This window comes from Corvus moneduloides, chromosome 18, assembly GCF_009650955.1.
Source record: "Corvus moneduloides isolate bCorMon1 chromosome 18, bCorMon1.pri, whole genome shotgun sequence".
Classification (NCBI taxonomy): domain Eukaryota; kingdom Metazoa; phylum Chordata; class Aves; order Passeriformes; family Corvidae; genus Corvus; species Corvus moneduloides.
In genome coordinates this window covers 1,390,276-1,415,372 of record NC_045493.1, presented here as the reverse complement: position 1 = coordinate 1,415,372, position 25,097 = coordinate 1,390,276, and the positions used below count along the sequence as shown (strand labels likewise).

Sequence of the window (25,097 nt, the reverse complement as noted above, 5' to 3'; positions counted from 1 at the left end):
CACACCGTGTCGTGTGCCACATCCTGTGCCACATCCCAGTGTGTGCCACATCCTGTGCCGTGCCATGGGCCACACTATGAAGTGCCATGTCCTGTGCCATGCCACGGGCCACATCCCAGCGTGTGCCATGCCATGGGCCACATCCCAGCGTGTGCCATGCCATGTGTCACACCATGTTGTGCCACACCACCCCACGTCACATCCCATGTGCCCTGGCAAGGACAACAGGCACGACCTGGCCACCAGAACACAGCCCCTCCCTGCCCACAGCCACAGGGACCCAGGGACACAGGGACACGACGTCTCAGTGGCCCAGAGGCCAAGGTCAGCACTTTATTTCCTTCTGCCATTGTACAAAAATAAAGAAGTGCCACGTGGGCAGGGGGCACTGCCCTTCTCTGCGTACCAAAAATATCAATATACATAAATAAACCCTTGTGATGTTCATAGTTTAACACCGTACAAAAAATATAATAAAAATAGATATTTATATATTAGAAATGTACTTAAATACTTCTGCAAGCTGCAGGAGTTAAATTAACCCTGGGAGTCAATAAATACAATAAACACACAAATATTAAAGTATAAATTAGGGGGGAGGCGTTGGGGGCTGACACCCACTGCCACAGTGCAGCGGCCAGAGCCGAGTCCCTGCTGGGCACGGTCAGGGCTGTGGTGGCACGGCCTGGGAGGCTCAGAGGGGACACGGAGGGGACAGGGATGCTGGGAGTATGGGAACACCGAGTGTGCAAGAGTGAGCACGGGGACACTGAGAGCACGGGGACACTGAGAGGACAGGGATGTGCGAAAGGACACTGAGCTTGTGGGGACACCAAGCACAGAGGGACACCAAATGTGCAGGGACACGGACTATGCAGGGACACAGGATTCCACTCGCAGCTGCTCTCTGGGAGCAGAGCTGGCGCAGGGCAGGCAGGGGGTGACAACACCGGTGACAGTCGCCGGTGGCAGCAGCGCTCTCCGTGGGCCCGGCGGCGGGTGCGCTTAGTCAGGCTGTGTCACCTGACCCATTGAATCACTGGAAAAACCGGCAGGGCTCGGGGACAGGGGACAGCTGGGCACCCGGGGGACACCCGGCTGCACTGCGGCTACCTGGATCCACGGGAAAGTGGGGCAGGATGTGGGAGAGCCAACCAGGGCTGTCCTGCAGCCGAGAGGTGGCACGGGGACAGCAGGGTCCCCACGGCGAGCCGAAGTGGCGGGAGATGCTGTCAGTGCATTTTGTCCTCGCTCAGGTGAGCTGAGAGGGGCTCCGTGGTGCATCCCGGCCACCGGATGCATCTCCGTCCTGGGGATGGGTTGGGATCGGGTCACACGGGATGGAGATGGAGATGATGGAGATGCAGACAGGAACTCCGGTGCGGCGGGGCTGCCCTAGGGGCGTGCAGGCAGCCGTGAGCTCCGGTGCGATCTCCCCTTCTCCCGGCGCGTCCGGCGGCTCCCGGCGTCCAGCTCGGCGCTGCGCTCGGCCATGAAGCGGGCGTAGCTCCAGAGGATCTGGCACCCCTGCAGCTTCTGTCGGAAGATGCTGAGGGATGCCGCGGGGCTGGGGAGGGGCCGGCGGCCGGGGCGGGGGCTGGGGCCCGGGAAGAGCCCCGCCAGGTTGTTGAGCAGCGCTCGCACCTTCCGGTGGGTCTTGCTCAGGCGGAGAAGGATTTCGGCCTCAGGGTGGTGGAGGTTGCGCTGGTGCCGAATGATGTCCTGCAGCGCCTGGTCCATGTGCATCGCGGGCCTCCGCAGCCGCCGCAGCCCCCAGGGCCCCTTCGCCGGCCTCCGCAGCCACTCGGGGGTATTGTTGGTGCGGCATATGTTGTGCATGGCCAGGTGCTGCTCCTTCTCCTGCCCAGAGATTGGAGAAGATCAGGGATGCGGGAGCAGCACGGGGACCGCCCCCCACCTGCCCTGTGGAGGGGACGGGCGTGACCCCTCGCCCTGGGGAAGGAGACTCACGTAGAAGGTGAAGAGCTCCTGCGCGTCCTCGGCCATGAGCCTCACCAGCGCCTGCGTCTGCTGCACGGTGGGGGCCAGCGGGGACCTGCCCCCCTGGCCTGGCACTGCCCAGAGGATGAGGAGCCCTTTGGTGACAGCTGGGGAGGAAGAGGAGGGAGTCAGGGGACACTGGAGCGTCGCTGGGTGCAGGGACGCAGCCCCCTCTCACGGGGTCACTCCCCCCACGCCAGGAATGCTGCCTGCACCAAAGTCCCTGTCCCTGCTCCAGGGTGACCCAACCTCTGCGCCAAAAACCTGCTGGGCGCCCGGCGGGGAGGAGGATGAGGGTGATGGAGGTGCTGTGGAGCCGTCAGGATGCGCAGCCGCACCACAGCAGCTGCTCCAGCAGCTGGCCCTGCCAGCGCGGGCCACCGCAAAGGAGGGGACAGCAGCGACACTCCTGCATCCAGTCCCTCTGGCCAGCTCTGGCCAGTCTCTGTCCCAGCCCCACTGTCACCCACAGGATTTTGGATATGGCGCTGGGCTGACACACAGCCTCTGTCCCTTTGGGCAAGCTGACCCCCGACCTTCTGCCATTGATCCCCAAACTGTCCCCAAACATGTCCCCTCCTGCCTACCTCTTCCAGCATCCCCTCTCCCCCATACTGCCCAGTCCCAGTGCTCCCTGTCCCATGTGCCACAGCAGGGAATGTCCGCGTCCCCGCCAGCGCCCGAGGGAGGCGACACTGCCTTGGCACAGCCCCGGTGCCATCTGCCAGGGCACTGCTGACTCAACCGCCATGGGGGCCCCGCGGCCGCGCTCCCTCCCGCCGCTCCCGGCCGGACCGGCGCGCCCGGGGCAAGCGAGAGGGGACACGGGGACACGGGGACACGGGGACACACCTACCTGCCAGCACGCCCCAGGGCCGCCCGTCGCACCGCATGGCCGGGGCAGGGTGTCCGCCCGGGGCTGCCGGGCGCGCAAGCCACTTCCTTAACTGCTCGGCGATGGGGAAGCTCGACTTTTAAAGCGCATCCGAGTCACCCCCACCCCCAAGGAGGCACCCGGACCCAGCGAAAGGCAGCGAGAAGTGAGCCCCGGGGCCAATGAGGGATGCTCCTCCGCGGCGGGAGGAAATGGGACGGACGGGTGATGGGGATGTTCTTCGAGTCAGTTCCTCGAGGGAGGCCGGGTGGGTCCAGCCTGGGAGGCTGCTGTCCCGCTGCTCACCCCGGATCTGGCACTGCTGGACCCCCGAGCCCTGGCTTCTTGGGAAAGAGACTTTTTGAGTCACGCTGATGTCACCGCTCAGCACCCAACAGGTTGAACTGAAACCGGCGCCGGCTGCCCCGAAACCCCAATGCAAAAGAGGGCAGTGGCGGCGGGCAGCGGGGACAGGGATGTCACCCATGTGCCACCACGCGGGGTTTCGCATCCCACATCCAGCTGTGGGAGGCAAAAATCTGTCCTGGCAAGGAGGGAGGTGGAAGTGCGGGAACTGCAGGGCACCCCAGCACTGCCGGGGACCGTGCGCTCGCTGATGCTCCGAGGGATGCTCCGTCCACCTTCTCACACCCACCCACTCCTCTGGGTGACAAATCCGGGTGCTGAACCAAGTGGGGGACACCAGGCTCAGCCCCTCTTCCCGGCAGCACCACAGGAACACCGAGGGCGCCGGGTGTTGCCCAAGGCAGCGCTGTCCCTTGTGCAACGCTGCCCTGGAAGAGCCCTGGGGCTCGGCACGGCCTCGGCACAGCCAGCAGCACCCAGGGCAGTCCCCCTGGGCTCCCCCTTCCTGACAGACGGAGCCCGGCACCGAAGGGGGTTTTCCCCATTCCTTAGAGATGAATGTCTTTGATCAGCGTTCCGAGGTGTGTCGCAATCCCATTGATTTTGAGCCGTCCCGCGCCAAATTTACGCATTTCGGGGGTGGCGCAGGGGGACAACCCAGAAATTCACACCCTCCTTCCAGCAGGAAGGACACAGCGGTGACTCACTTCCAGAAGTGCTTTCTTTTCCCAAAATTTCCCTGCCCCAGCCGCGCCACGACCCGCAAGGGTTGCTTCCTCCACCAGCTGCCTCTGACGGCTCCTCCTCTTCCTCCTCCTCGGGGCATCCCCGGCAGAGGTGGCGGCTGGGGTGGGTTCCATGGGGCCGGGGTGGGCAGGGCTATGCCCAGGGCGGTGGAGGAGCCAGGAGAAGATCTTGCTCACTCCCCAGCAGTTTGTCCATCCCTCAGGCTGCCTAGACAGGCTGGTTACCAGCTGTCCACACACCCATCTGTACGTCCATCCATCCGCACACCCAACCATAAATTCCTCCACCTGTTCACCTATCCATTACCCTGCCTATCCACGTGATGAACCAAGCATCCACACATCTATTCACTCTTCCACCTATTTACTTGTCCATCCATCCACCTGTCCATCCATCCACTTCTCCTTCTTCCTGTTCCATCCTTATCCATCCATGCACTGCCATGGCAGGACCCCGGGACACCCTGAGCAGGTGGCCCCCCCACTCTCAGCTCTCCCCTGGCCACAGGTGGCCCCTGGCCTCTGCATATGGTACCATCACCTCCTGGGCCAGCAGGACACCACGGTGGTGGCCACCCCACTGATGGCAAGGGGGTGGCCAGGACTATGCAATACCCAACGGGAACAAAAATAGTGCCGGTGACCGCATGGGCCAGCGGCAATTTCTTCATCGCCGGGAGCGCGTCACCGGCGTCCCATGACTCGGAGAAGGGACCGAGACAGGAAAGAGAGCGGCCAGAGGGCTGGCAGGAAGCTGGTGGCTGGAAGTGTGTGGGGCTGACGTGGGCAAGATGTGCCAGGCCCAGGGCACAGTCCTGCTCAGAATGTGGGAGAGCAGGGGATGGATTCTGGGGACAGGATGGGAGCAGAGGTTTCCACCACGCTCGTGCTGGGTCTGCCTGAGGCCCAGGTAGACCCTGGGGGCACCCAGTGGCTGCAGCACCCCCCGGGAGGGCACAGCCCTCACCTCATGTACCCCACTTTGCCACAGGATGCTGTGCTGCCAGCGAGGGAAGAGGATGCGGGGACACAGTGGCAGTGTCACAGGGACACCCCTAGGCTCGGGGTCAAGCTCATGCCTCAGTTTCCCCCCAGCTTGGCCCAGTGTGGGGCAGGGGGAGGGCAGGAATGTGGGCCTGGGGTTCCCCAGGGCCGGTGACTTGCTGGGAGCTGCAGCTTTAATCCCCTTTTTCACCCAAAATACATCGCAGAGAAAGTGGCCGTGTCCCAGTCACCTCACAGCCAGACCGTGTCCCCCTGTCCCATCCCTGCCCCTGTCACCACCACAGGGACCAGCTCTAGGCAAACCCCTGGGCTACACAGAAATAAAAACAATAAGAATTTTACTGACTTATCAAAAACGATGTGAAAATACAACTTGTGAGGAGCTGGGGGTCACCGTCACCCTGCCATGACAGGTGACAGCCAGGGCTGGGGGGGAACAACAGCCCCCCCACTGCCCCTTTGGAGCTTTTTGGGGTGCCAGGGGTAACCCCAGCTCCAGGAATGTTCTCCCCTCCATGGGGCTGGTCCAGGGGTGTCCCTGAGCATCGTGGCCACCCCTCCCTTCCCAAGGGGACACATCCCATCAGCCCCAGGCTGTCCCCTATAGCACCATGGTGGCACATCACTGCTCTTTGGCATGTCCCCTCCCGTGTCCCCTCCACCTGGACACAGCCACTCTCCCCTGGCCCACCCACCGCGCACAGGCCGGGCTAGAGGGAGAGGATGGCACACAGGGACTGACCCCTCTCCTGTGGGCCAGTACCCACTGCCACAAGGCCACCATGTCCCCAAAGCCACCACATCCCCAGCACAGAGGGAACAATGCTGTGCCCGGCTCTGCCCCATGCTGGGGGATCATTAAGATCAAAAATTAACGAATAGGGCTGGGGAGGAGGGGAGACCTCACCCTGCCACCCGGCATGGGGACAGTGGCCGCTATCTGCTGCTCTCCTGCCGCTGCTGCAGCAGCTGGATGACCTCAGCGATGCCCTCCTCGGGGACCTGCCGGGGGACAGAGGCGCTGTCAGCCCCAGGGGACACCCCGGGGCTGGCGGGGGTCCCCGGGGAGGGGCAGGGGCTCACCAAGGCGTGATCGAAGTTGAAGGTGCTGATGTAATAGGCCGAGATGTCGGCGGCCGCCAGTGGCTCTGCGATCTGCGCCACGATGCCACACTCATCTGGGGGCAAAAGGGGGCCCCGGGTCACTGTCATGGGGACACACGGGGACAGCAGTGCCCCAGAGCACCCCCTGGCTGGCAGTGGCACAAGAGGGGACATGGCCACACTCACCGAAGCCGAGGGGCTGCCCCCCGATCCGCACCATCCGCCACAGCTCCCCCGTCGAGCTGGTCAGCAGCAGGTCACTGGGGAACCTGAGGGGGATGAAGCCAAGTGTCACCCCATCCCTGAGCCCCCAGACCCAGGGACAGAGGGACAGATAGCACCTACCGCTTCTGGGTCTCGGCATCCATCACGATGGAGATGTAGCCCTCGATGAGGGAGAAGGAGAAGAAGGTGATGGAGTCGAGGTCCTGGCTGCTGGTGGCTGATTCCCACGGGGGGCTGCTGAGGGGGAAGGGGACACAGGGAGGGGTTACGACCCCCAAAATGGGGAGGAGAAGGGCTTGGTGGTGGCACTGGGTGTCTGAGCATCCCGTTGGGGTGCTGCAGGGTGGGGGGAGAGGGGACAGGAGCAGGCGGTCCCCAAAGTGTCTGCAGCTCACAGGTGACACCAGGTTTTGGGACATTCTTAAAAGGTCACGGTGACTCTGGAGCAGGAGTGTGCCACCAGAAGGGACCCCATCCCAGGGGACACGGGAGGACATGGCCAGGAGCATTCCCTGCCCCCAGCACCGTTCCCACTGCCTTTCTCAAACCTACCCCCTCCTGCTTTACAGTCTCCCCCTGGGATTTGGTACAACGGTGGCTTTGTCCCTTGTGTCACCTCGGAGTTCCCACCCCTCATGCTGCAGCTCCCGGGAGGGCAAAACCAGTCTGGGAAACACACCCAGAGCCTGAAAACCCAGTGGGACCAATGGCTGGCATATGTCACTGCAGTTCAGGTGGCACCAGGCAAGAGGCCACCCCCATGTCCCCATCCCCGGGACTCACCTGTGGGAGTAGAAGAGGACGTCGATGAGCATGGTGGCGATGGCGGGCAGCGTGTCGGGGGCCACCGTCAGGACGCAGAAGCGGGTCTGGGGGCTCTGCACGGGGTGCAGCGTGGGGCTGGCAGCTGGCAGGGGAACGGCCGCGCGTCAAGCCTGGGGACAGCTCGGGGACAGTCCCGCAGTGCCACCCTGTGGCCACCGCGCCCACAGCCCGGAGTCTCTCCGGGAGCAGAGGGGTGGCCCGGGGGTCCCAAAGGATGTGGGTACCAGCGGTGGGAGCTGCAGCATCTCGGTGGGGACTGGTCGGCCCTGGGTGTCCCCCAGATGGGCATCTCCAGTGGGAACTGGAGCATCTTGGTGGGGTCCCCCCAATATGCACTGGTGGGAGCAGGAACATCTTGGCAGGGACTGGGTGGTCCTCGGGACAGGGTGACCATGGGGGTCCCCCAGGATGTGGGAACCACCCATGGGAGCAGCATCTGGGCAGGGAGTGGGTGGCCCTGGGACAGTGTGGCCCTGGAGGTCCCTCGAGGATATGGGTACCACCAGTTGTGGCTGGAGCATCTGGGTGGGACTGGGTGGCCCTGGGACTGTGGCCTGGGGACAGGGTGGCCTTGGGGGTCCCCCAAAGATGTGGGTTCCACTGGTGGGAGCTGGAGCATCTCGGTGGGGACTGGGTGGCCCTGGGACAGGATGGCCCTGGAGGTCCCTCGAGGATATGGGTACCACCGGTCGTGGCTGGAGCATCTGGGTGGGACTGGGTGGCCCCAGGGGACATGGAACCCAGTGTCACTCACCTGGCTTGGGCTTGAGGAAGCCGTTGCTCACGTCATCGCAGGTGACAGGGACACACTCGCCACTCTCCTCCTTGTAGATGTCGAACTCCCCGGCCAGCGTGTGGATCACCACGGGCAGGTCCCGCTCCCGCACCTGCCCCGGGACACAGGATCATGTCCTGGACTGTCACCCCTCCCGCAGAGCACAGCGGGGCCCTTGGGACAGCCAGCCAGGTGCCACCGTGCCCGTCACTCACCAGGATGAAGTCGGTCTGGTACGTGGAGAGCATCAGCACCGAGACGTGGTGCTCGGCCAGCGGCGCGATCACCGACCGCGCGATCTTGGTGACGCCAGTGGCCTGGCAGCCGGGGGGTTCCCGCCCGTTGGACACGACGCTGAGCACCAGCCACGTGGAATCTGCCACCTGCATGAACTCGGAGGGCGGCAGCTCTGCGAGGGACAAGGGACACTGAGGCAAGTGGCTCCACAGGGCTCGGCACAGCCGAGCTCTGGACACAGAGCCAGCGCCAGCTCAGGCCCTGCGCGTCACACTGTCCCCTGGGTGATGAGCAGACCCAGGACAGGACCAGCCCAGGTGTGGGAACACCCGTTTGGGGGTGCAGATGAGCCCCATCCACAGGTGGAATTAGCCAGACAGGGCTCAGCTGCTCCACACTGGGATTTGGCCATAGAGATGAGGGGGGCCAAGGCTACAGCCCCCCCAGACCCCAGGATGTGTCTCTCCTCCCTGTGCCAGCACCCCAGGCTGGGTGCATGGGGGTGTTGGCATTGGACCCCAAAACCAGCACCACTGGGACCCTGGGGCTGCCCAGCTCATCCTCCGCCCCTCAGGAGCCCCCAGCCCAGCACCCACCACCAGGGATGCACAAGGGGCACCAGAGGGGACAAGGGGTCCCAGCTGTCCTGAGGGTCCCAGCAGATGGTGCCAGCCTGGTGAGGAGAGCCCAGGCTGGCAGATAGCCACAGCTGCTTCCAAAAAATCTGCTGGTGTTGACAGGGTGGGCATATGAGAGCTGTTCCTGCCTCCCACCCCCCTGCTCCCACCCTCCTGCCCAAGAGAGGGGCTGGCACTGCTGGGGCACCCCAGGACTCAGCCAGGCTGCCCCCTCCTCTCTGGGCTCCCCTTCCCAGGAAGGGATGGGCAGGACACCCAAAGGGCCTCCAACCCACTCCTGCCATCCAGGAAAGGTGGGAGGCAGCTCCCATGGGAGACCCCACAAGCCCCCAGCCCTTCAGTGGGCACCCAGTTCCCCAGCCCAGCTGAGACCTCAAACTCATCACACCAGTGGTGGAGGAGGGGTCGCACAGGGGGAGGGTCCAGCACCCACTGAGGGGGACCCCATCACGGGACAGGCTCCGTACCCGGCTCCCAAACTCGGCCCGGTGCAGGGCGGGAGCGGGGCCGGATCCAGGGCCTTGGCGGGTGTTCCCAGCGCCTGTTCCTGTGCAGGAAGCGCCAGAACAGCCTCGGCTCCAGCCCAGAGCCCAGTGCTGGGAACAGGGGGGCGGGACAGGGACTCGGGGACATGGGGACCTGTCCCAGAGCTCAGTGCTTAATTGCTTTTCAACACCACCCTGGGCGAGGCTGAATGCAAGGGGACCCCTCTGTCCCTGTGTCACCCATCCCAGGGCTTAATCCCGATCCCCAAGGGAAGATGGGGATCTGCTGGGGGTGCCCTCCCAGCCCGGCAGCCGGGGGACACTGGCAGCCCCCCAGCCAAGGGGGTTCACAGGGCACTGCAGGGCTGCAGGCTCACAGGACCATTGTTCAGCACTTCCCGCCCTCCCCTCGGGATTGAGGAATATTTGTCTGCAGGCCCCGAAATAAAACAATACGTGGGGAACAGCTCTGGCTCTGGGAAGGGGGAGAGCCCGGGACGCGGTCCCGTTCCAGAGCAAAAGGAGGTGAGACTTGAGTGCCCGTGGCCAGAGCGCTGACCCTTGCTCCTTGAGTCACGGCCAAGGATACGCTGTGCCCGGCTCCCGCGGCCTCGGCAGGAAGGTTTGGGCGTGGGAAGCCGGGCCGGGATCCAGACCCTCTGGCTCAGCCCGTCGGGCCGGTACCCCCGGCAGGACCGGCCGTGAGGGTGATGCACGGCACAGGCCGGGTCACCAGCGGTGGGGACGTCACCAAATGGCACATCCCTGGGAGAGGGACTGGCTTGGAAAGGATCAAACCTCCCCAGGACACCCCAAAACCTGGACCCTGCTGCCGGACAGGGGTCACCCCAGCCAGCCTGGCTGGGCCTGTGCTTTGCTCTCCTCTGCCAAAGCACCAGTTGGCCCTCACCGGGCGGAGGGACGGGATGAAATTGGACACGGGAATGATGACAGGAGGGCTGTCAGAGCCTGGAGCTTTGCCCGCGGGCATCCCGGGAGGTCCCTGCGCCCTGCCGGGAGCCCCGGGGCTTCGGGCTGGCAGCGGGCTCCCCGCAGCCTGGTGCCACGAGCCGGGCGGCAGCTCTGCCCGGGAGGAGCTGTCGGAGCGAGGGCAGCCACGCCGGGAGAGCCTCGGCCGGGCAAGCCGGTACATCCCCGGCGCAGGCGCCGCGGGGACGGGATGGGCAGGTTCCGAGGGAGCCAAGCACAAGCCGGGACTCGCTCCCTGCGGCCCAGGCGCGGAGCCGGGCCGGGGACGCGCACAGCTCGTGCCTGCCGTGCCAGCCCGCCCTGCCAGGAGGCCACCGCTCGGTACCTTTGAAGCCCTCCTCGTCCAGCATGACCGTGTAGTCCTCGGGGGTCTCCGTCAGGCTGAAGAACTTGCATCTGAAGAAGAAGAAATCGGTGCTGCTGATCCCAAAACCGCCGCCGTCTCCCGGGGCCGGGGGAGGAAGAGGAGGGTGGTGGAGGGAGAAAGGCCGGTACCGGCAGCGCTGGGGCAGAAAGAGCAGCTTGAGCAGCGGGTGGGTGTAGAGCCAGAGCCCGCGGCGCGCCAGGCTCAGCACCCGCACCCGGTGCTCCAGAATGTGCAGGTCCATGGCGGCCGCGCCGCCCCGGGAGCCGCCGCCGCCGCCGCTATAAGGGCGGACACGGGACCGCCCGGGGACCGGCCCAGGACCGCCCCGCACTGCCTCGGGACCGCCCCGCATCGTCCCGGAACCGCCCTGGGACCGCCTCGCATCTCTCCGGGACCGCCTCGCATCGCCCCGGAACCGCTCCGGAACCGCCCCGCAATTGCTTCGGCACCGCCCTGTGACTGCCCTCATCGCCCAGGGACCGATCCGGGAACGCCCCGCATCTTGCCGGGACCGCCCTGTGACCGCCCGCATGGCCCCGGGACCGCCCCGCATCGCCTCGGGACCCGACCCGGCACTGACCCGCACCGCGAGAAACGCAACGACCCGGTCCCAGTGCTCCGGGAGCAGCCTCAGTTCAGAGCCCCGGGGTGCCCGGAGCAGCTCCAGCTCAGAGTCCCGGGGTACCCCCGAGCTGCAGCCCTGGGGTGTCCAAACCAGCCTCAATTCAAGAACCCGGGGTGCCCAACCAAGGAAGACCCTCTGGGGAGCCCACTGCCAACCCCACCCTACCCCAGCACCCGACCGAGTCCCACCCGGTTGCTCAGCCCCAGCACCAGGCCTGGAGAGGGGATTCACAAAACCAGGGCCATCCCCGGGAAAAAGGGGTTTCTGGAGGGAGGAACGGAGGTTTGGGTAGAATTCCTGCCTGCAGAAAACAGGACAGAGATGGCCTGGGCACCATTTTGGGGTGGGAAGCTGAGCTCTGGGGTGTCATGGGATTAATTAGGCGTCTCCTGGCTCCGTTCAGCTACAGGAGCTGACAGTGGGAGAGGGGGAAAGGCCTAGCTGGTGGGATGGGAGTGCATCCCATGGCACCGCCAAGGCCTGGCAGCCACCACTATCACAAGCTGAGGCAGGTCCCAGTCTCCTCCCATTCCACTTCAAACGGGCAGCCCCAAGGCTGGGTGAGACAGCGGGGCTGTGCCACCCTGTACGGTGACAGAGCAGTGACAGAGCGGTGACAGAGCAGTGACAGAGCGGTGACAGCAGCACGGCCCTTCCCAGGACGCTGCCCAGCACCTGCCCCCCAGGACAAGGGCAGCCAGGGGAGATGGGCCCCAGGGTAGAATGCATGCCAGGGTCAGAGTGCCCAGTGCAAATGGGAGGGTGCTCCCCAGGGATGGAGAACCATGGGGAGGTAGGGTCCAGGTCAGGGTGCCTGTGGAGGCTGGTACTGGTGCAGGAAGTGGGAGGTGACACCCTAGCCTCATGCCACCCTTCACCCCCCCATCCCAGGCCAAGAGAGGTGAGAGCCAGGGCTGCGCCTTTACACACTCGCTTTATTGACCCCTTTGTACAAAACTGCTTTTCCCGCTTTATTTTACAAACCCACCACCCGCCCTCGGGGAGGGCAGGGGGGGCAGAGGGGACCCCACAACCAGGGAGCACCTGGCTGCTGCTCACCCACCCCGTCTCACCTGTGCTAGGGCCTGGGAGGGGGCGGCAGTGATGGGGTGAGCCCTGGCAGGGTAAACACTCCCCCTGAGCTGTGGGGAGCTTGGGGATGGGAGGGCATGGGATGGGGGGGCTTTAGCCCTTTAGTCCTGGGCATCAAATCCCGCTGCCTCTAGCGCATCCTGCCTCGGTCCCTGTCCTGCCTCGGAGGAATAATAAATAGGCTCAGTGAGTAGGTAACTTGGGTACTACATATAGGGCTACAGCTTGATATATCCTCACTAGATAAAGAGGGGGGCGAGGGGTCCCCCAGCTCCTCGTGTACCCCCAGTGCCCTGCGCCAGGCCTAAGTGCTCGGGAACGGGGGGGGCTGCCTGGCTGGCGCAGGATGGGGGCTACGGGAGGGACCTGGGGGGCGATGGGTCGAGGGGCGATGGGTCGAGGGGCTCTGGGACGGGGAGAAGGGCCCGAGGGGCAGCCCAGCCCCCCAGTGTGGGGAGGGAGCTCGGGTGGCTCAGCCACCCCCTGCCCGGGCTCCCACCGCTCGTGGTGCCAGCACCCTGCGGGGTGGGCACCCAGCACAGACTCACGGTGTCCCCTTTGGTCACCACACCTGGCCAAGCTCCACGGATGCCCCGAGGGGGCCACACTGTTCTCACGGAGCCGCACAGCCCCCCTGTCCCATCCCTCCAGCTCAGAGCCCCCAGCGCCGGATGCCAGGGGTCCCCCTCGGTGTCCTCGCGCCCGGGTCCGTGCGCAGCCCCGCTGAGCCCGGCTGCCCGGGGTGTGGGCCGGGCCCTACAAGTACGTGTCCTCGCTCTCCCGGGAGCTCAGGCTCTCCTTGGACTGGTGGTGGGGGGAGACCTGGGGGTGCAGCAGCTCCCGGGTCGTGCCGGGCGCCCCGTTGCCCTCGGCCCCGGGGCCGTTGGCAGGACTGGCTGGGCCCTTTTCCCGGCTCTTCTCCTTGCTCTTGCGGGCCTTGGGCACGGGGGCGGGCCCGGGGGAGACGATGATGGAGGGGACGGGCTCCAGCGCCTTGCGCGGCGCGGGCTCCGCCTCGCTGATGGCCTTGGCGCCGTGCAGGCGCGGGGGGGACTTGCACTGCAGCTCCCCATGTGTCTCCCGCCACTTCTTCAGCTGGATCAGGTGCTCCCGCTCGATCTGACGCTCTGTCACCGGCAGCTCGATGACCTGTGGGGACACTTGTGCCATCAGCACCTCCTCTGACAATGACAGTGCCACCAGGGCTGGGTGTGGGATCCCCCTCAGGGCAGAGGCAACCCCATACCAAGCTTTTTGGGGGCTGCTCCCCATGCTCCACCCACCCAGGGATAGCCCAGTCCAGCAGCACTGGCCAACTGGGTGGCACTGGGCCTCCAGACTGTCCCCAGCACCTCACCTCCTGCACCAGGAAGGCCTCCTGCATGATTTTGGGGCTGAGGGCCCTCAGCCTCTCCATGGTCTCGTACTGGCCCTGGCAGGATTTGAGCTTGTCCGAGGAGCCCAGGGTGTGTTTGAGCAGCACCAGGCCCACCCGGAAGATGATCTTCACTCCTGCGAGAGGAGACGTGAGGCAGTGAGTACCGGGCAGGACAGGGTGACACTGCCACCATGTCCCTCAAATGCTGCGGGGCAGCAGATCCCAGTCCCACTAACAGTCAGGACATGCAGGAGGGTGAATTTGGGATGCACATGCCTCCTAACCCCCAGGAAAACAGCCCATCTCCAGCCCAGGCATGTGGCTGCCCCAAACCTGCCCTGCTACAAGTCGCACGGCCATGGGGAGTGCAGTCCCCCTGGGAGCAGGAGGAGGATGGTGGGGAGCTCCTACCTTCACAGAAGAACATGTCCCAGACGCGCAGGACGGAGCTCCAGGGCAGCGTGCGGGAGAAGGCGCACATGAACCACTCCGTCATGTACAGGATGGGGTCGATCTTCTGCTTGCTCAGGTGCTTGTAGGCCACAGGTGAGACCTTGTGCAGCAGGGAGAAGAGGATCTGCCCGTCCAGCTGGATGGCTTCCTGCAGGGACAGGGACCAGCATCCCAGTGAATACCCCAGTCCTGGGATCAGCCCCCAGTGCCTGGCCCCAGCTCTACACCTGATATGAGAGCAGAGCTGTGTTCCATGGATGCTACACTGAGCCCCCATCCCTGACTGTGGAATGCTCCTGGGAGCCACAGCACAACAGGGAGACTGTGGGAATACCCAGCACCTCCCCAGACCCCTTCTTTCTCGGGGGTGAGGAGCTGTGAGAGTTTTTGGCCTGGAGACATAAAATCGCGGAATGGTGTGGGTTGGAAGGGACCTTAAAGCTCATCTTGTTCCACCCCATTGCCATGTGGCACCTTCCACCATCCCAGGCTGCTCCAAGCCCCATCCAACCTGGCTTTGGACATTTCCAGTGATGGTGCAGCCACAGCTGCTCTGGGCACCCTGTGCCAGGGCCTGCCCACCCTCCCAGGGAACAATTCCTTCCCAATATCCCATCCAGCCCTGCCCTCTGGCACTGGGAAGCCATTCCCTGTGTCCTGTCCCTCCATGCCTTGTCCCCAGTCCCTCTCCAGCTCTCCTGGAGCCCCTTTAGGCCCTGGAAGGGGCTCGGAGCTCTCCCTGGAGTCTTCTCCAGGTGAGCACCTCCAGCTCTCCCAGCCTGGCTCCAGAGCAGAGGGGCTCCAGCCCTGGAACATCTCCATAGTTTTCTCTGACTGGCTCCGGCAGCTCCATGTTCTCCTTGTGCTGGGACTCCTGAGCTGGAGGCAGCTCTGCAGGTGGGGTCTCACCTGAGCAGGGTAGAGGGATAGAATACCCCCCTCCCCTGCTGCCCACGCTGGGGGCTCAGCCCAGGACACACGGCCGGGGTATTTCCAGCCCTCACCTACCAGCACTCCTGAGTCCTTCTCCCCAGGGCTGCTCTTGATCCCTTCATCCCTAGCCCAGATTGATCCTGGGGATTACCCCGACCCAGGTGCAGCACCTTGCAGGTCCTTGCCACTGCTGAAAGCACCATGAACCCTTTACTCACCAGTTTCTCGCTGTAGTAGCCAGGGAGGTACTTCTCACAGATCTGCACCAGGCACCAGAACGCTTGCTGCAAGCCAAGGGACAGCAGGTGAGCACCCAGGGGACCTCCCTGCGGCCCCCTCCCTGCTCCCAGGGACCACAGGAGAGGGTGAGAAGCAGCAGAGCACCCCTGGGGCACTTTGCGTTGCCCTGAGCCGGGCACCCCACTCATTAGCGCCGCCCCAAAGGGCCCCACACCCTCCAAGAGGTCCCAGCTGCATCCCCTGCCCTGAGCCGCGTGCCCGTACCTCGGCTGGCATGTGCATGAGCAGGACGGCGGCGATGGGCGCCTGGGCCTGGCAGTACCCCTCCTCCGGGCGGTACAGCGTGTACGCCTTCAGCACCCGGAACAGGTCCTGCTGCCTGCGGAAACACCCCGGGCACGCAGAGCTGGGCACACGGCATGGATGTGGCCCAGCAGCCTTCCCCGTGCATCCCAGGCACGAGCCTGGGTCTGTCCCCGGCTGGGAGCCCTTTTGCACACAAACTCAGGGCTACAGGACACAACAACTCTGGGAAGCTCTGCCCACAGAGTATACATCCTGCCTGGATCTGGGAGCTGGGACATGGAGACAACCACGCGGCTCAGGGTGAGCCATGGACAGGCAGGGACCCAGCTGCAAACGCAGGGGCACAGATGCTCCCCAACACATTGGGAGCAGCATTCTCCTGGTGAAACGGAGGCCACAGGCTGCCACCTCCTCCCTCTGCCCTCCTGCCATAGCAATTCACACCCCACTGGTCTGAGCCATCCTGTTTTCAGTCAGTGGATACTCTGTGACTGTGGGAGCACAGGAACTGTTGGAGGACGGGGAAGGACACTGGGGACACCAGTGTGGCTCCAAGAGCTGGGATAGACAGCGCCCACCCCATGGCTGCTGAGGACTGGACACAAAGTAGCTCCACGTACCCATGGCCTCCACGTGAGACGAACATCTCATGGAAGGGGAACTGCCGATGGAGATCCCGCTCGATCACATCCAGCCACTTCGGATCTCCTGTGAGAAGGTCCAGTTCCTGGGGAGGAGAAGACTGGGGTGAGCAACACCCTTGACATCCCTCCAAGATGTCTGAGATCCCAGCATACACCCAAACCCTAGCGGGAGCAGGAACCATTCCAGCACTGTCCCCTCCCTGGTGGTGCAGCAGGGTCCCTGGCAGGACTCACATCAAACTTGCCCATGTTCTGCTCCAGTTTGACCTTGCTCCCGGAGAGGTACTGCCAGGCACGGCCCCGCAGCGAGGGCGGGATCCCCTTCTGGCACCGCAGCCGGATCTGCGGGAGAGACACAGCCGTCACGGGAAAATCACAGAGCACTGGGAAACAAAGAGACTCCTGGGGCAAGGTGGGAGCCAGGCCAGCACCATGGGCACAGGCTGCTCCCCTGCTGCTTCCCAAACAAGGGAAGTGTCTCTGAGCCCCTGGGATGCAGGGATGCCTGCTGGAATGGCAGTCAAGGCTGCACCAGCAGCACGGGGGAGCTGCCAGGGGCCCAGCCAAAGCTTTGTTGCTTGCAAACGGCTCCAAACAAGCCTGGCACTGCCTCAAAGCCAGATCCTGCTGGGAGCTGGAAAAGCAAACATTGGAGCCAAGGTGGGTAGCGGGTGGATCTGTCCACATGGGAAGCACTGGGGACACAGGGGAGGCTCCCCAGCCCAGCCCCCCACTCCTCGTTGGGGCCATGGGAAGCAGGGATGTGCACCCTGACGAGTGTCTCAGCCTTTCCACCTGCTCATCCTGGGCAGGGCAGGTCTGGTCCTATCTCCACGCACGGCCAGATCCTGAGGCCCCTGGGGGCCAGCTCCATGCCCACAGTTTCCTGTGCCCCTGGCTTCCTTGGCACTGGGCACCAGCCAGGACCAAAGTCCAGGCGAGGCAGCTGGTACCTGCTCTGTGTGGGGAGCTGAGCCAGCTTAGCCCTGGTGCCGCCTGCACCAGCAGGGACCGAAACAGAGCCCCCAACATCCCACTCCAGCTCCTCATCACAGCAGCAGCTCCAAATCACGGAATGATGGAATGGTGTGGGTTGGCAGGGACATTAAAGACCATCTCATTCCAAAGCTCCTGCCCTGGGCAGGGACACCTTCCACTATCCCAGGCTGCTCTAAGCCCTGTCCAGCCTGGCCTTGGACACTTCCAGGGATCCAGGGGCAGCCACAGCTGCTCTGGGCACCCTGTGCCAGGGCCTGCCCACCCTCCCAGGGAACAATTCCTTCCCAATATCCCATCCAGCCCTGCCCTCTGCCAGTAGGAAGCCATTCCCTGTGTCCTGTCCCTCCATGCCTTGTCCCAAGTCCTTCTCCAGCTCTCCTGGAGCCCCTTTAGGCCCTGGAAGGGGCTCTGAGCTCTCCCTGGAGCCTTCTCCTCTCCAGGTGAGCACCCCCAGCTCTCTCAGCCTGGCTCCAGAGCAGAGGGGCTCCAGCCCTGGGAGCATCTCCGTGGCCTCCTCTGGACTCGCTCCAGCAGCTCCACATCCTTATGTGTCCTTCTCCCCACAGCCCTCAGCGAGGGCATGCAGCAAGGTGGGCCCCACAAGCCTGGTGCTTTCAGCACAGTCACCCCCCACAACACCCCAGCACAGCCTCCCCTCCTCACGTCCCTGCTCGCGTGGCACATGCCAACTGTGCCAGGGCTCTGAGAGCAGTGGCCAACAGCTCCCAAATCCTCTCCGGGCCTCTCCTGCCTGCCCAGGGCTGCGTTCCCCTGTTTGCTAGAGCAACTGGGGAGCAGGTGGCTGTTTCCAAGTGTGGTACCACCACCTCCCCAGGGGGTTTGCTGCTCCCTCACTGGTTGTTTACACAGGCAGGTCCCTTTGTGCTGGCAGGAAACACAGCGGGCAATGCCCAGGGCTGCTGTGGGCAGCTCCATGGCTGCTGACAGCTCCCACTTCCAGCCAGCTCCCCTTCCTGCTGGCCGAGCTGCCAGGAAGGAAACCGCCTCCCTGGGTTTCGGTTTGGCAGCCCCTCCAGCCGGCCAGGCCAGCGCCACCGGGGCTGAACAGCTCATCCCCTTGGTCCCACACTGAGTCCTGCCATCACCCCTGCGATCCCATCGTGTTCTTCCAGGGACTGGGAGTGTGTCTGGGCTAAGGGATGCTGAAAGCAAGGTGAAGTCAGAGTGCTGCCCACGCTGGGAGAGCAGTGGGAGCTGCCCACCCACACGTCTGCCCTCCTTCCAGCACACGGTGCTGGCACGGCTCAGCGCCGTGAAGGATGTGGGGTCAGGCTCCGCTGGGATCAGGGCCAGGCACGGAGCGTTTTGGGATGCTGGAGCAGTGCAGGTGTGAGCAAGCCCAGCAGGAGCTGGCCCAAGGGATCCCTGGGCTGCCTGCCAACCCTGGTGAGGCGGCCAGGAAAGTACTGGGGTTTTTTGGAAGCTCAGGGAGCTCCCCCAGAGCAGCAGGGACCTGCACCAAGCAGGCTCCTGCCAGACCAAAGATAGTTGACAGCATCCAAGGCCAGGCCTGGCAGCCTTCCCTGAGCAGCCCCAGGGATCCAGGCACAGAGCAGCATTCTGGAGCAGCCTCTCCAAAGCTCCAGGCATGGATTTTTGCTGCAGGACAGACTATACAGCACATCAGCCCCATGGAGACTCCCAGAGGCTCAGCCCAAGCACAGGCGAGCTCCTGTGCCAGGCACAGGGCTGCTGGAGCTCTCACCCCATCCCGGAGGGCACCCTGTGGCACACGGCCGGAGAGCAGCAGAAATTGCCCGCAGAACAAAGCGCCCGCCTGCCGTGGCCCAGAAAGCTCTCCCAGATCCTTTAAGAGCAGCCAAGAAACAGACGAGGGATTCCGGTGTCATTCACCAGGCACTGAGTGGGGACAGCAATCTGGGCACACTGAGGGGTGCCAGGAGACTCTGCCAGCACGGGGAGGAGGAGGAGGAGGAGAAGGCCCTTCGGCCACTCTCTGGCACTGCTGTGCCATGCCAGCAGCCTCACCGCTCCCAGCAGACACACAGCAGCAACCCGGGACTTGCTGCATCCCGATTCCCGCATCATCTGCAGGCTCAGGGGATCAGGGAGCACCAGGAAACCAAGCCACGGAGCCACCACACCATGAGTCTCCCGGGGACCCCAGTTCACAGACCAGTGTCATGTGCATCAGGCTCAAACATTTCCTACCCAGAGCTTTTTTTGGTCTGCAAGATGCTCAGAACAGAAGTTTCCATGAGCAAACAATTCCCATGGCTGTCTGCAGGCAGCCAAAGGAGCCCTAGGAAGGCTCCAGCCTGGCAGGGAACAGTTGGAGGCAGACGTGGGCTGGCTCGGGACCACTCAGCCCCCCCAACCTCTAGTTTCCAAGGGGAATGAACAGCCCATTCAAGCCAACAGCATCATCCAGAGGCACACAGATGCCTGTCTGCAGGGAACCAGTGACACCAGGCTGCCCCAACGAGACACCGCTGTGCCTGGCTGTCCCTCCCTGCCACCTCCCAGGGGGGACACGGCTGTCACTTACCTTCTTGTGTTTCTTGGCCATCCACTTGTCCCAGTTGTTGAGCATATCCAGCCACTTGGACTCCCGCTGCCGGAGCACCTCCAAGGGCACCTCCTCCAGCCTGTGGGACCGGGAGGAAGAGGCCGGTCAGTGGGTGCCCAGTCCTTCCTACAGCGCTGGCCCCCCTGGCCTCCCGAGCACCCTGGGTGCCCCCCATGCCCAGGTGGCTGCACCCCTCAAGGCGCAGGGCCCAGCTGGGACACGCTTGGCAGCACCAGCATTTCAGCAGCTGCCGGAAGCACTCGCTCACCATCCGTGAGTGAAATCACTGTGCCAGCACAGCAGCTCAAACCTCTCGGGAGCAGCCTGCACTGCATGCACCACGTGCCACAGCATCCCCAGGGACATGCCAGGATGGTGAGGGATGAGCAAGACCTGATCCCTGTGGCAGGGGCTGGCTGCACACGGGGCCATAAGCATCGTGTCATCCACACAGCTCCAGCCACACTGCGCTCCCAATGCCTGGCGCTGCTCCAGGCCCGGCGCCAAGCCTGGACTAGGGTCCCTCAGGAGGGAGGGGAGTGTTTTCCAGAAACGGCTCAGCCTAGCCAGGGAATCCAATTTAACCCTGCTGAGGCAGAGGGGATGCTGCTGCGATGCTGAAGCCAGCACCGCAGCCTCCAGCCCCCCATGGCACTCCATCTGCGCAGAGATGGGTGACAAGCAGCTCGGGCAGGTCCCAGGCAGGGACATCCAAGTAGAGCAGAAGCTCCTTCAAACCATCAGCGAAGACTCGATGCCTTCCCAGGCTCTGCTCCACACTGCCCTGTGGCCACGCCAATCCCAGGAAGGGTCAGATCCTTCCTGAGGACCCAAAGACACTGGCCTGGTGCTGAGCATCCTCCAGCACCCAGCCCCACTACGGGACATGCAGGCCCTGCCTCCTCTCTCCACATTCCGGGCCACATCCAGCTGGCAGCACTGCCCTGCGCCCGGCCCAGCCCTTCCCCGCCGAGTCCCACCCACCGCAGCGGGTCGGATGGGGCGAGTGCGATTGTTCCGAGAGCAAACCCGCTCCCAAAGGATCTGCTTTGCTTGGCTCCCACCCTCCCCAGCACGGCCAGGCATGGCCGGCAGCTCCCCAGCCCGGCACGGGGATGGAGGCAGCGCTGGCCTCCAGCCGGGGCTCTGCGAGGCGTGGGAAGCTCGGGAGCGCGGGACGGTGGATACAGGAGCTGGCTGTGGGCCTGCTGGAGCCCAGCCAGCACAGACTGGAAGCTGCTCCCAGCTGATGGCTGCTTGGCAGCGGGCACGGAGCGAGGACCGGCTGCATTTCATATGGCCGAGGCGGGAGGACGGGGTGGGGGCACTCCAGGCGGGGAAGTGACGGGATGCCCTATGCCAGGAATGCGCTCCTCTGCATCCACACTGTGGGTGACAACTCCATAGCTCGGCCTTTGCCGGTGTCCTCAGACCCTCCTCGGATGCTGGGACACCCTGCCTGCCCTTCCTGTGCTTCCCCTCCCAGTAGGGCAATCCCAACTCTGCCAGCCACAGCAGGAGGCCAGGTATTCCCCTTCATCTGCTCCTGGACAGACAGTGAGCCAACAGAGCCCTAGAGCGGTTCAGGATTGGGCCCCAGCACATCTGAGGGTTGCTGGAGGAGGCTCAGGTCCCAGTGACTGCAGCCACCACATTGTCAGCACCCCTGGGAGCAGCCACTGGCCTCCAGCACCACGACCTTCATCCAGAGGAGCTGCTGCCTGCTGCACCCCGGGGACAGGGACACCCACCCCAGGGACAGCCACAGGAATGACAGCCAGGACAAGTGTCCCCTAAATGTGGTGTGTGGCCAGGACAGGGTGCAGCACCACGAGAAAGAGAGGCCACACCACTCCCACAGTGCCGAGGGACAAGGTTTATCACCCGGAGTGATGCACCTTGCCCAGTGCCAACATTCCAGCCTCCAGCACCTTTTCACCCCACAGACCCACCCAGAAACACCCACAAGCTCATGGGGGGTGAACACTCTGCTCCTTATAGACAGGGAAACTGAGGCACAGCTGGCACCAGAGCACTCAGGTGGGCAAAACCCAGGCAGCCTGCTCCAGGCGCTGTCCCAGCGGCAGAGGAGCTGGCTGCCATGCATTGTCCCCACTGCCACCCCGGCTTTCTCTGGGCGTTGTTGTGAAAGTAGGGCCAGGAAGGCAAACACCAAACACGCTGCCGAACCAGCTCGACAGCAACAGCACATTCCAGGGTGTCAGCACCGCCCTGGGGCCCAGCGCCTCGGGTTAGCCTCACTTCCTCCGACGGTTTCATCTGCGGAGCGAGGTGAGCACGGCGCCTTTGCCAGCACTACCAAGAACGGGTCCTTGGAAGGACACCACGGCCTGGCCTCCTTGGTTTGGTAGAGGCCAAAAGTCCACTGGAATCAGCGCCTGGAGTTGACCAGACACTGACCTCGGGGTGCTAGCAGCTCCCAGATCCGAGCTGGGGTGAGCAACGCTTCCCAGCCATTCCCCCTCTTTGGAAGGAGATGGGACAGCTGGAACAGCTTTTGGGGCTCTTCACAAAGCCATGAGAACATCATGGAATGGTTTGAGTTGGAAGGCACATTAAAGACCATCCTAGTTCCACCCCCTGCCATGGGCAGGGACACCTTCCACTAGCCCGGGTTGCTCCAAGCACCATCCAACATGGCCTTGGACACTGCCAGGGATCCAGGGGCAGCCACAGCTTCTCTGGGCATCCTGTGCCAGGGCCTCAGCACCCTCACAGGGAACGATTTCTTCCCAATATCCCATCGAAGCCTGCCCTCTGGCAGAAGGAAGCCATTCCTCCTTATCCTGTCACTCCAGGTCCTTGCTCAAAGTCAGGAGTCCAGCTTCCCTTGCAGCCCCTTTAGGCACTGGAAGGGGCTCTCAGGTCTGCTCGGAACCTTCTCTTCTCCAGGCTGAACACCCGCAGGTCTCCCAGCCTTATTCCCTTGTTCATATCCCGGCTGCTGAGGCCTCCGCCGCGGGCACGAACGATGCCTGACACCGGTCCCGGGCGGCCCCGCGCCCAGCTCGGGGGCGGCGCGGACAAAACCCCCCAGGGCGGGAGAGCTGCGGCCGGCCCGGCCCAGCCCCAGGCCCGGCCCTGCGGGGGCCGAGCGGCCGGAGCGAACTGGGCCGGGCCTGGGGCGGCTCCTCTTCGCCTCGGCGCTCCAGTCCCCCCCCCCGGCCCCTCACGGCCACGGCCCCGGACCCCCCCTCACGGCCCCCACTCACGTCCCCTCGGCGCCGCGGCTGCCCACGATGAAGCCGAACTTATCGACGCGCCGCTCCTCGGGGCCGCCGCCGTTGATCTCGGAGTCGGAGCCGAGCGAACTGAGCTCATCGCCGCCGGGGTCGGCGAGGCTCTCGCGGGTGCCCGCCAGGCTGCGCCCGCCGGGCGAGCTGGGCCCGCCGCCCCCGCGGCTCTTGGCCATGGCGGCGCCTCAGCGGCGGCGCGGCCGCTCCGCCATGCCGGGACACGGCGGCGGCCACGCCCCGCCCCGGCCACGCCCCCAGCTGCACCGCCATTGGGCGGGAGCACGGACTCGGCCAATCAGCCGCGAGGATTGCGGCGGGGGGTGCCCGCCCCCAGAGCTGATTGGTCGAGAGGACGGAGGGAGCTGTCCGTCAAGTGCCGGCGGGCGCCGGTGGGGGCGGGGCTAAGCGCGCCGGCAGGGGGGCAGCGCTGGGCTGGGAGGAGGTACTGGCACCAGTATGAGACATAACGGGACGGACTGGGACCCGTACGGGATAGAACGAGCTGCACTGGGACCACTGTGAGCCACAGAATGGGTTGTACGGGGACCACTATGGGCCATAACGGGCTGTACTGGGGTCTGTACGAGATGTAACACAGCTGTAAGGGGACCTGGATGAAATGTAATGGGGCTGTACTGGGACCAGTGTGAGATAAAATGGGCTATACTGGCACCAGCATGGGCCACAGCAGAGCTGTACTGGGACCTGTGTAATGGGGCTGTAGTGGGAGCAGACTGAGCCACAGTGGGGCTGTGCTGGGATGGCACTGGCATTGCAGGAAAGCTGGAAACTGGGACTGCAGGAGGGTTGTGCTGGGAAGCAGCGGGGCTGAACTAGGGCTGCAGCGGGCATACACTGGGATGTGGCACTGGTGGGATGTAGCCCTGCAAGTCCCACAGCCAGACCACCGCTGTGTCACCTCAAAGTCCCCATCCACAGCACCCCAGACAGGTAAAACCAGCCTGGCTCTCCCAAATATAGCACACCAAAGGATCTGTAGGAGACTGGAATCTGTTGGGACCTGTCCTGGGTGAAGCCCTGCAGGGGCAGGTCCATCCCACCTCCAGATGCTTCTCCAGAGCCCAGCGCTCCATTTCCTCCCTCTTACAGCACAGAATGAGTGGTTATTGGAAAGATCCCTCTCAAGGTGGTACCGTGCCAAAGGAAGAGGGAATGAGGCTCCTTAAAATCGGAAACTCAGCCTACTTCCAGATTTTTCTGGCAGCCGGACCCCGCCAGTCCTTGCCACTGAAGTGGAAGGCTCCGATGGCGCTTGTTTTGTACCAGATCTCCACACACACAGTCTGTTGCAGCATTCATCCCTCGGATTTAGATGGAAACAGGCTGGCAAGGCTCCATGCAAGTGATTTCCAGGGGGAAGTTTTCTTGCTGGAGTGCCGGTAAAGGGGCTTGGCTGAAAATGTCACCGAGGGAATGGTGGGAACAGCTCCCACCGGGAAGCTCTGTGGGCACCAGGCTGCGAGCACAGCGGGAGGAGGAACACAGGGTGACCTTCAGCACAGCCCAGCACAGGCAGGCTCAGCCCCGGATACAAACACAACTTCTCCATTTCGGAGCTCTCTTGGCAGTTTTTTTTCTATCCGCTCTGGAAAACCCCACTCACTGCCTGTTTTCTCCAGGACTGTACCTATTGTCTGGTTTTGAACAGCAAAGGGAAGTGATTATCCCGCCTTCCTGCAGGCAGGAGCACCCTGCATCCACCATCCAGCCACACGCTCCGAATTCCTGCAGCAGGGAGGGGAGCAGGCTGTGACAGGGACATGTGGGGACCTGTCTGAGACAACAGCTGGACACTGTGGCCAGGGAACACCGGCCACCTGGGCTGGGCCAGTGCCAGCCACCTTCCCCACAGCCACAGGGCTTCCTCCAGATCCCAGGGGAGCACACCAGAGGCAGGAGGATGCCGGCTCTTCCCTCCTGCTTCATCCCTCTCTCCCTTCCTAAGCATGGAATACGGTAA

General features: G+C 63.9%; 3 protein-coding genes across 6 annotated transcripts; all 3 read right to left on the bottom strand.

Moving 5' to 3' along the window:
- Positions 1 to 304: 304 nt before the first annotated feature.
- LOC116452968 lies at positions 305 to 5,211 on the bottom strand. The gene is made up of 3 exons (XM_032127923.1): positions 2,858 to 5,211; positions 1,972 to 2,108; positions 305 to 1,860 (listed from the first exon to the last, which is right to left on the bottom strand). The coding sequence occupies exons 1-3, from the start codon at positions 2,892 to 2,894 to the stop codon at positions 1,396 to 1,398; spliced, it is 639 nt and encodes a 212-aa protein (XP_031983814.1). The 5' UTR covers positions 2,895 to 5,211; the 3' UTR covers positions 305 to 1,395.
- Positions 5,212 to 5,313: 102 nt separating this feature from the next.
- On the bottom strand, positions 5,314 to 11,012 carry CASTOR1 (cytosolic arginine sensor for mTORC1 subunit 1). 4 transcript variants are annotated; one of them, XM_032127922.1, is made up of 9 exons: positions 10,767 to 10,982; positions 10,597 to 10,667; positions 8,137 to 8,330; positions 7,901 to 8,033; positions 7,105 to 7,228; positions 6,442 to 6,555; positions 6,283 to 6,365; positions 6,076 to 6,170; positions 5,314 to 5,994 (listed from the first exon to the last, which is right to left on the bottom strand). In XM_032127922.1, exons 1-9 carry the CDS (start codon positions 10,877 to 10,879, stop codon positions 5,929 to 5,931), a joined length of 993 nt encoding a protein of 330 aa, XP_031983813.1. In that variant the 5' UTR covers positions 10,880 to 10,982; the 3' UTR covers positions 5,314 to 5,928. The 4 variants fall into 4 exon arrangements, 2 of the variants coding, with proteins under 2 accessions (XP_031983813.1, XP_031983812.1); XM_032127921.1 differs by having other exon boundaries at positions 6,442 to 6,558; positions 10,767 to 10,980; XR_004243643.1 differs by lacking the exon at positions 5,314 to 5,994 and having other exon boundaries at positions 6,079 to 6,170; positions 7,105 to 7,256; positions 10,767 to 11,012.
- A 1,166-nt stretch (positions 11,013 to 12,178) lies between these two features.
- TBC1D10A (TBC1 domain family member 10A) lies at positions 12,179 to 23,292 on the bottom strand. Its single transcript, XM_032127920.1, has 9 exons — positions 23,093 to 23,292; positions 19,839 to 19,938; positions 16,544 to 16,651; positions 16,286 to 16,392; positions 15,624 to 15,738; positions 15,338 to 15,403; positions 14,145 to 14,334; positions 13,713 to 13,867; positions 12,179 to 13,504 (listed from the first exon to the last, which is right to left on the bottom strand). The coding sequence occupies exons 1-9, from the start codon at positions 23,290 to 23,292 to the stop codon at positions 13,112 to 13,114; spliced, it is 1,434 nt and encodes a 477-aa protein (XP_031983811.1). The 3' UTR covers positions 12,179 to 13,111.
- Between the last annotated feature and the right edge of the window lie 1,805 nt (positions 23,293 to 25,097).

What these genes read in the sequence shown, in the direction of transcription:
- LOC116452968 (XM_032127923.1), bottom strand. Translation starts at nt 2,894, where the DNA reads ATGCGGTGCGACGGGCGGCCCTGGGGCGTGCTGGCAG. An exon ending in GCCCTGGGGCGTGCTGGCAG is followed by an intron (nt 2,109 to 2,857) that starts GTAGGTGTGTCC and finishes CTTCCTCCCCAG; the next exon opens with CTGTCACCAAAGGGCTCCTC. An exon ending in AGGAGCTCTTCACCTTCTAC is followed by an intron (nt 1,861 to 1,971) that starts GTGAGTCTCCTT and finishes ATCTCTGGGCAG; the next exon opens with GAGAAGGAGCAGCACCTGGC.
- CASTOR1 (XM_032127921.1), bottom strand. Translation starts at nt 10,879, where the DNA reads ATGGACCTGCACATTCTGGAGCACCGGGTGCGGGTGCTGAGCCTGGCG. An exon ending in TTTCTGCCCCAGCGCTGCCG is followed by an intron (nt 10,668 to 10,766) that starts GTACCGGCCTTT and finishes CTTCTTCTTCAG; the next exon opens with ATGCAAGTTCTTCAGCCTGA. An exon ending in TCAACTTCGATCACGCCTTG is followed by an intron (nt 5,995 to 6,075) that starts GTGAGCCCCTGC and finishes GTCCCCCGGCAG; the next exon opens with GTCCCCGAGGAGGGCATCGC.
- TBC1D10A (XM_032127920.1), bottom strand. Translation starts at nt 23,292, where the DNA reads ATGGCCAAGAGCCGCGGGGGCGGCGGGCCCAGCTCGCCCGGCGGGCGC. An exon ending in GGACATGTTCTTCTGTGAAG is followed by an intron (nt 13,868 to 14,144) that starts GTAGGAGCTCCC and finishes CTCCTCTCGCAG; the next exon opens with GAGTGAAGATCATCTTCCGG. An exon ending in AGGCCTTCCTGGTGCAGGAG is followed by an intron (nt 13,505 to 13,712) that starts GTGAGGTGCTGG and finishes GTGTCCCCACAG; the next exon opens with GTCATCGAGCTGCCGGTGAC.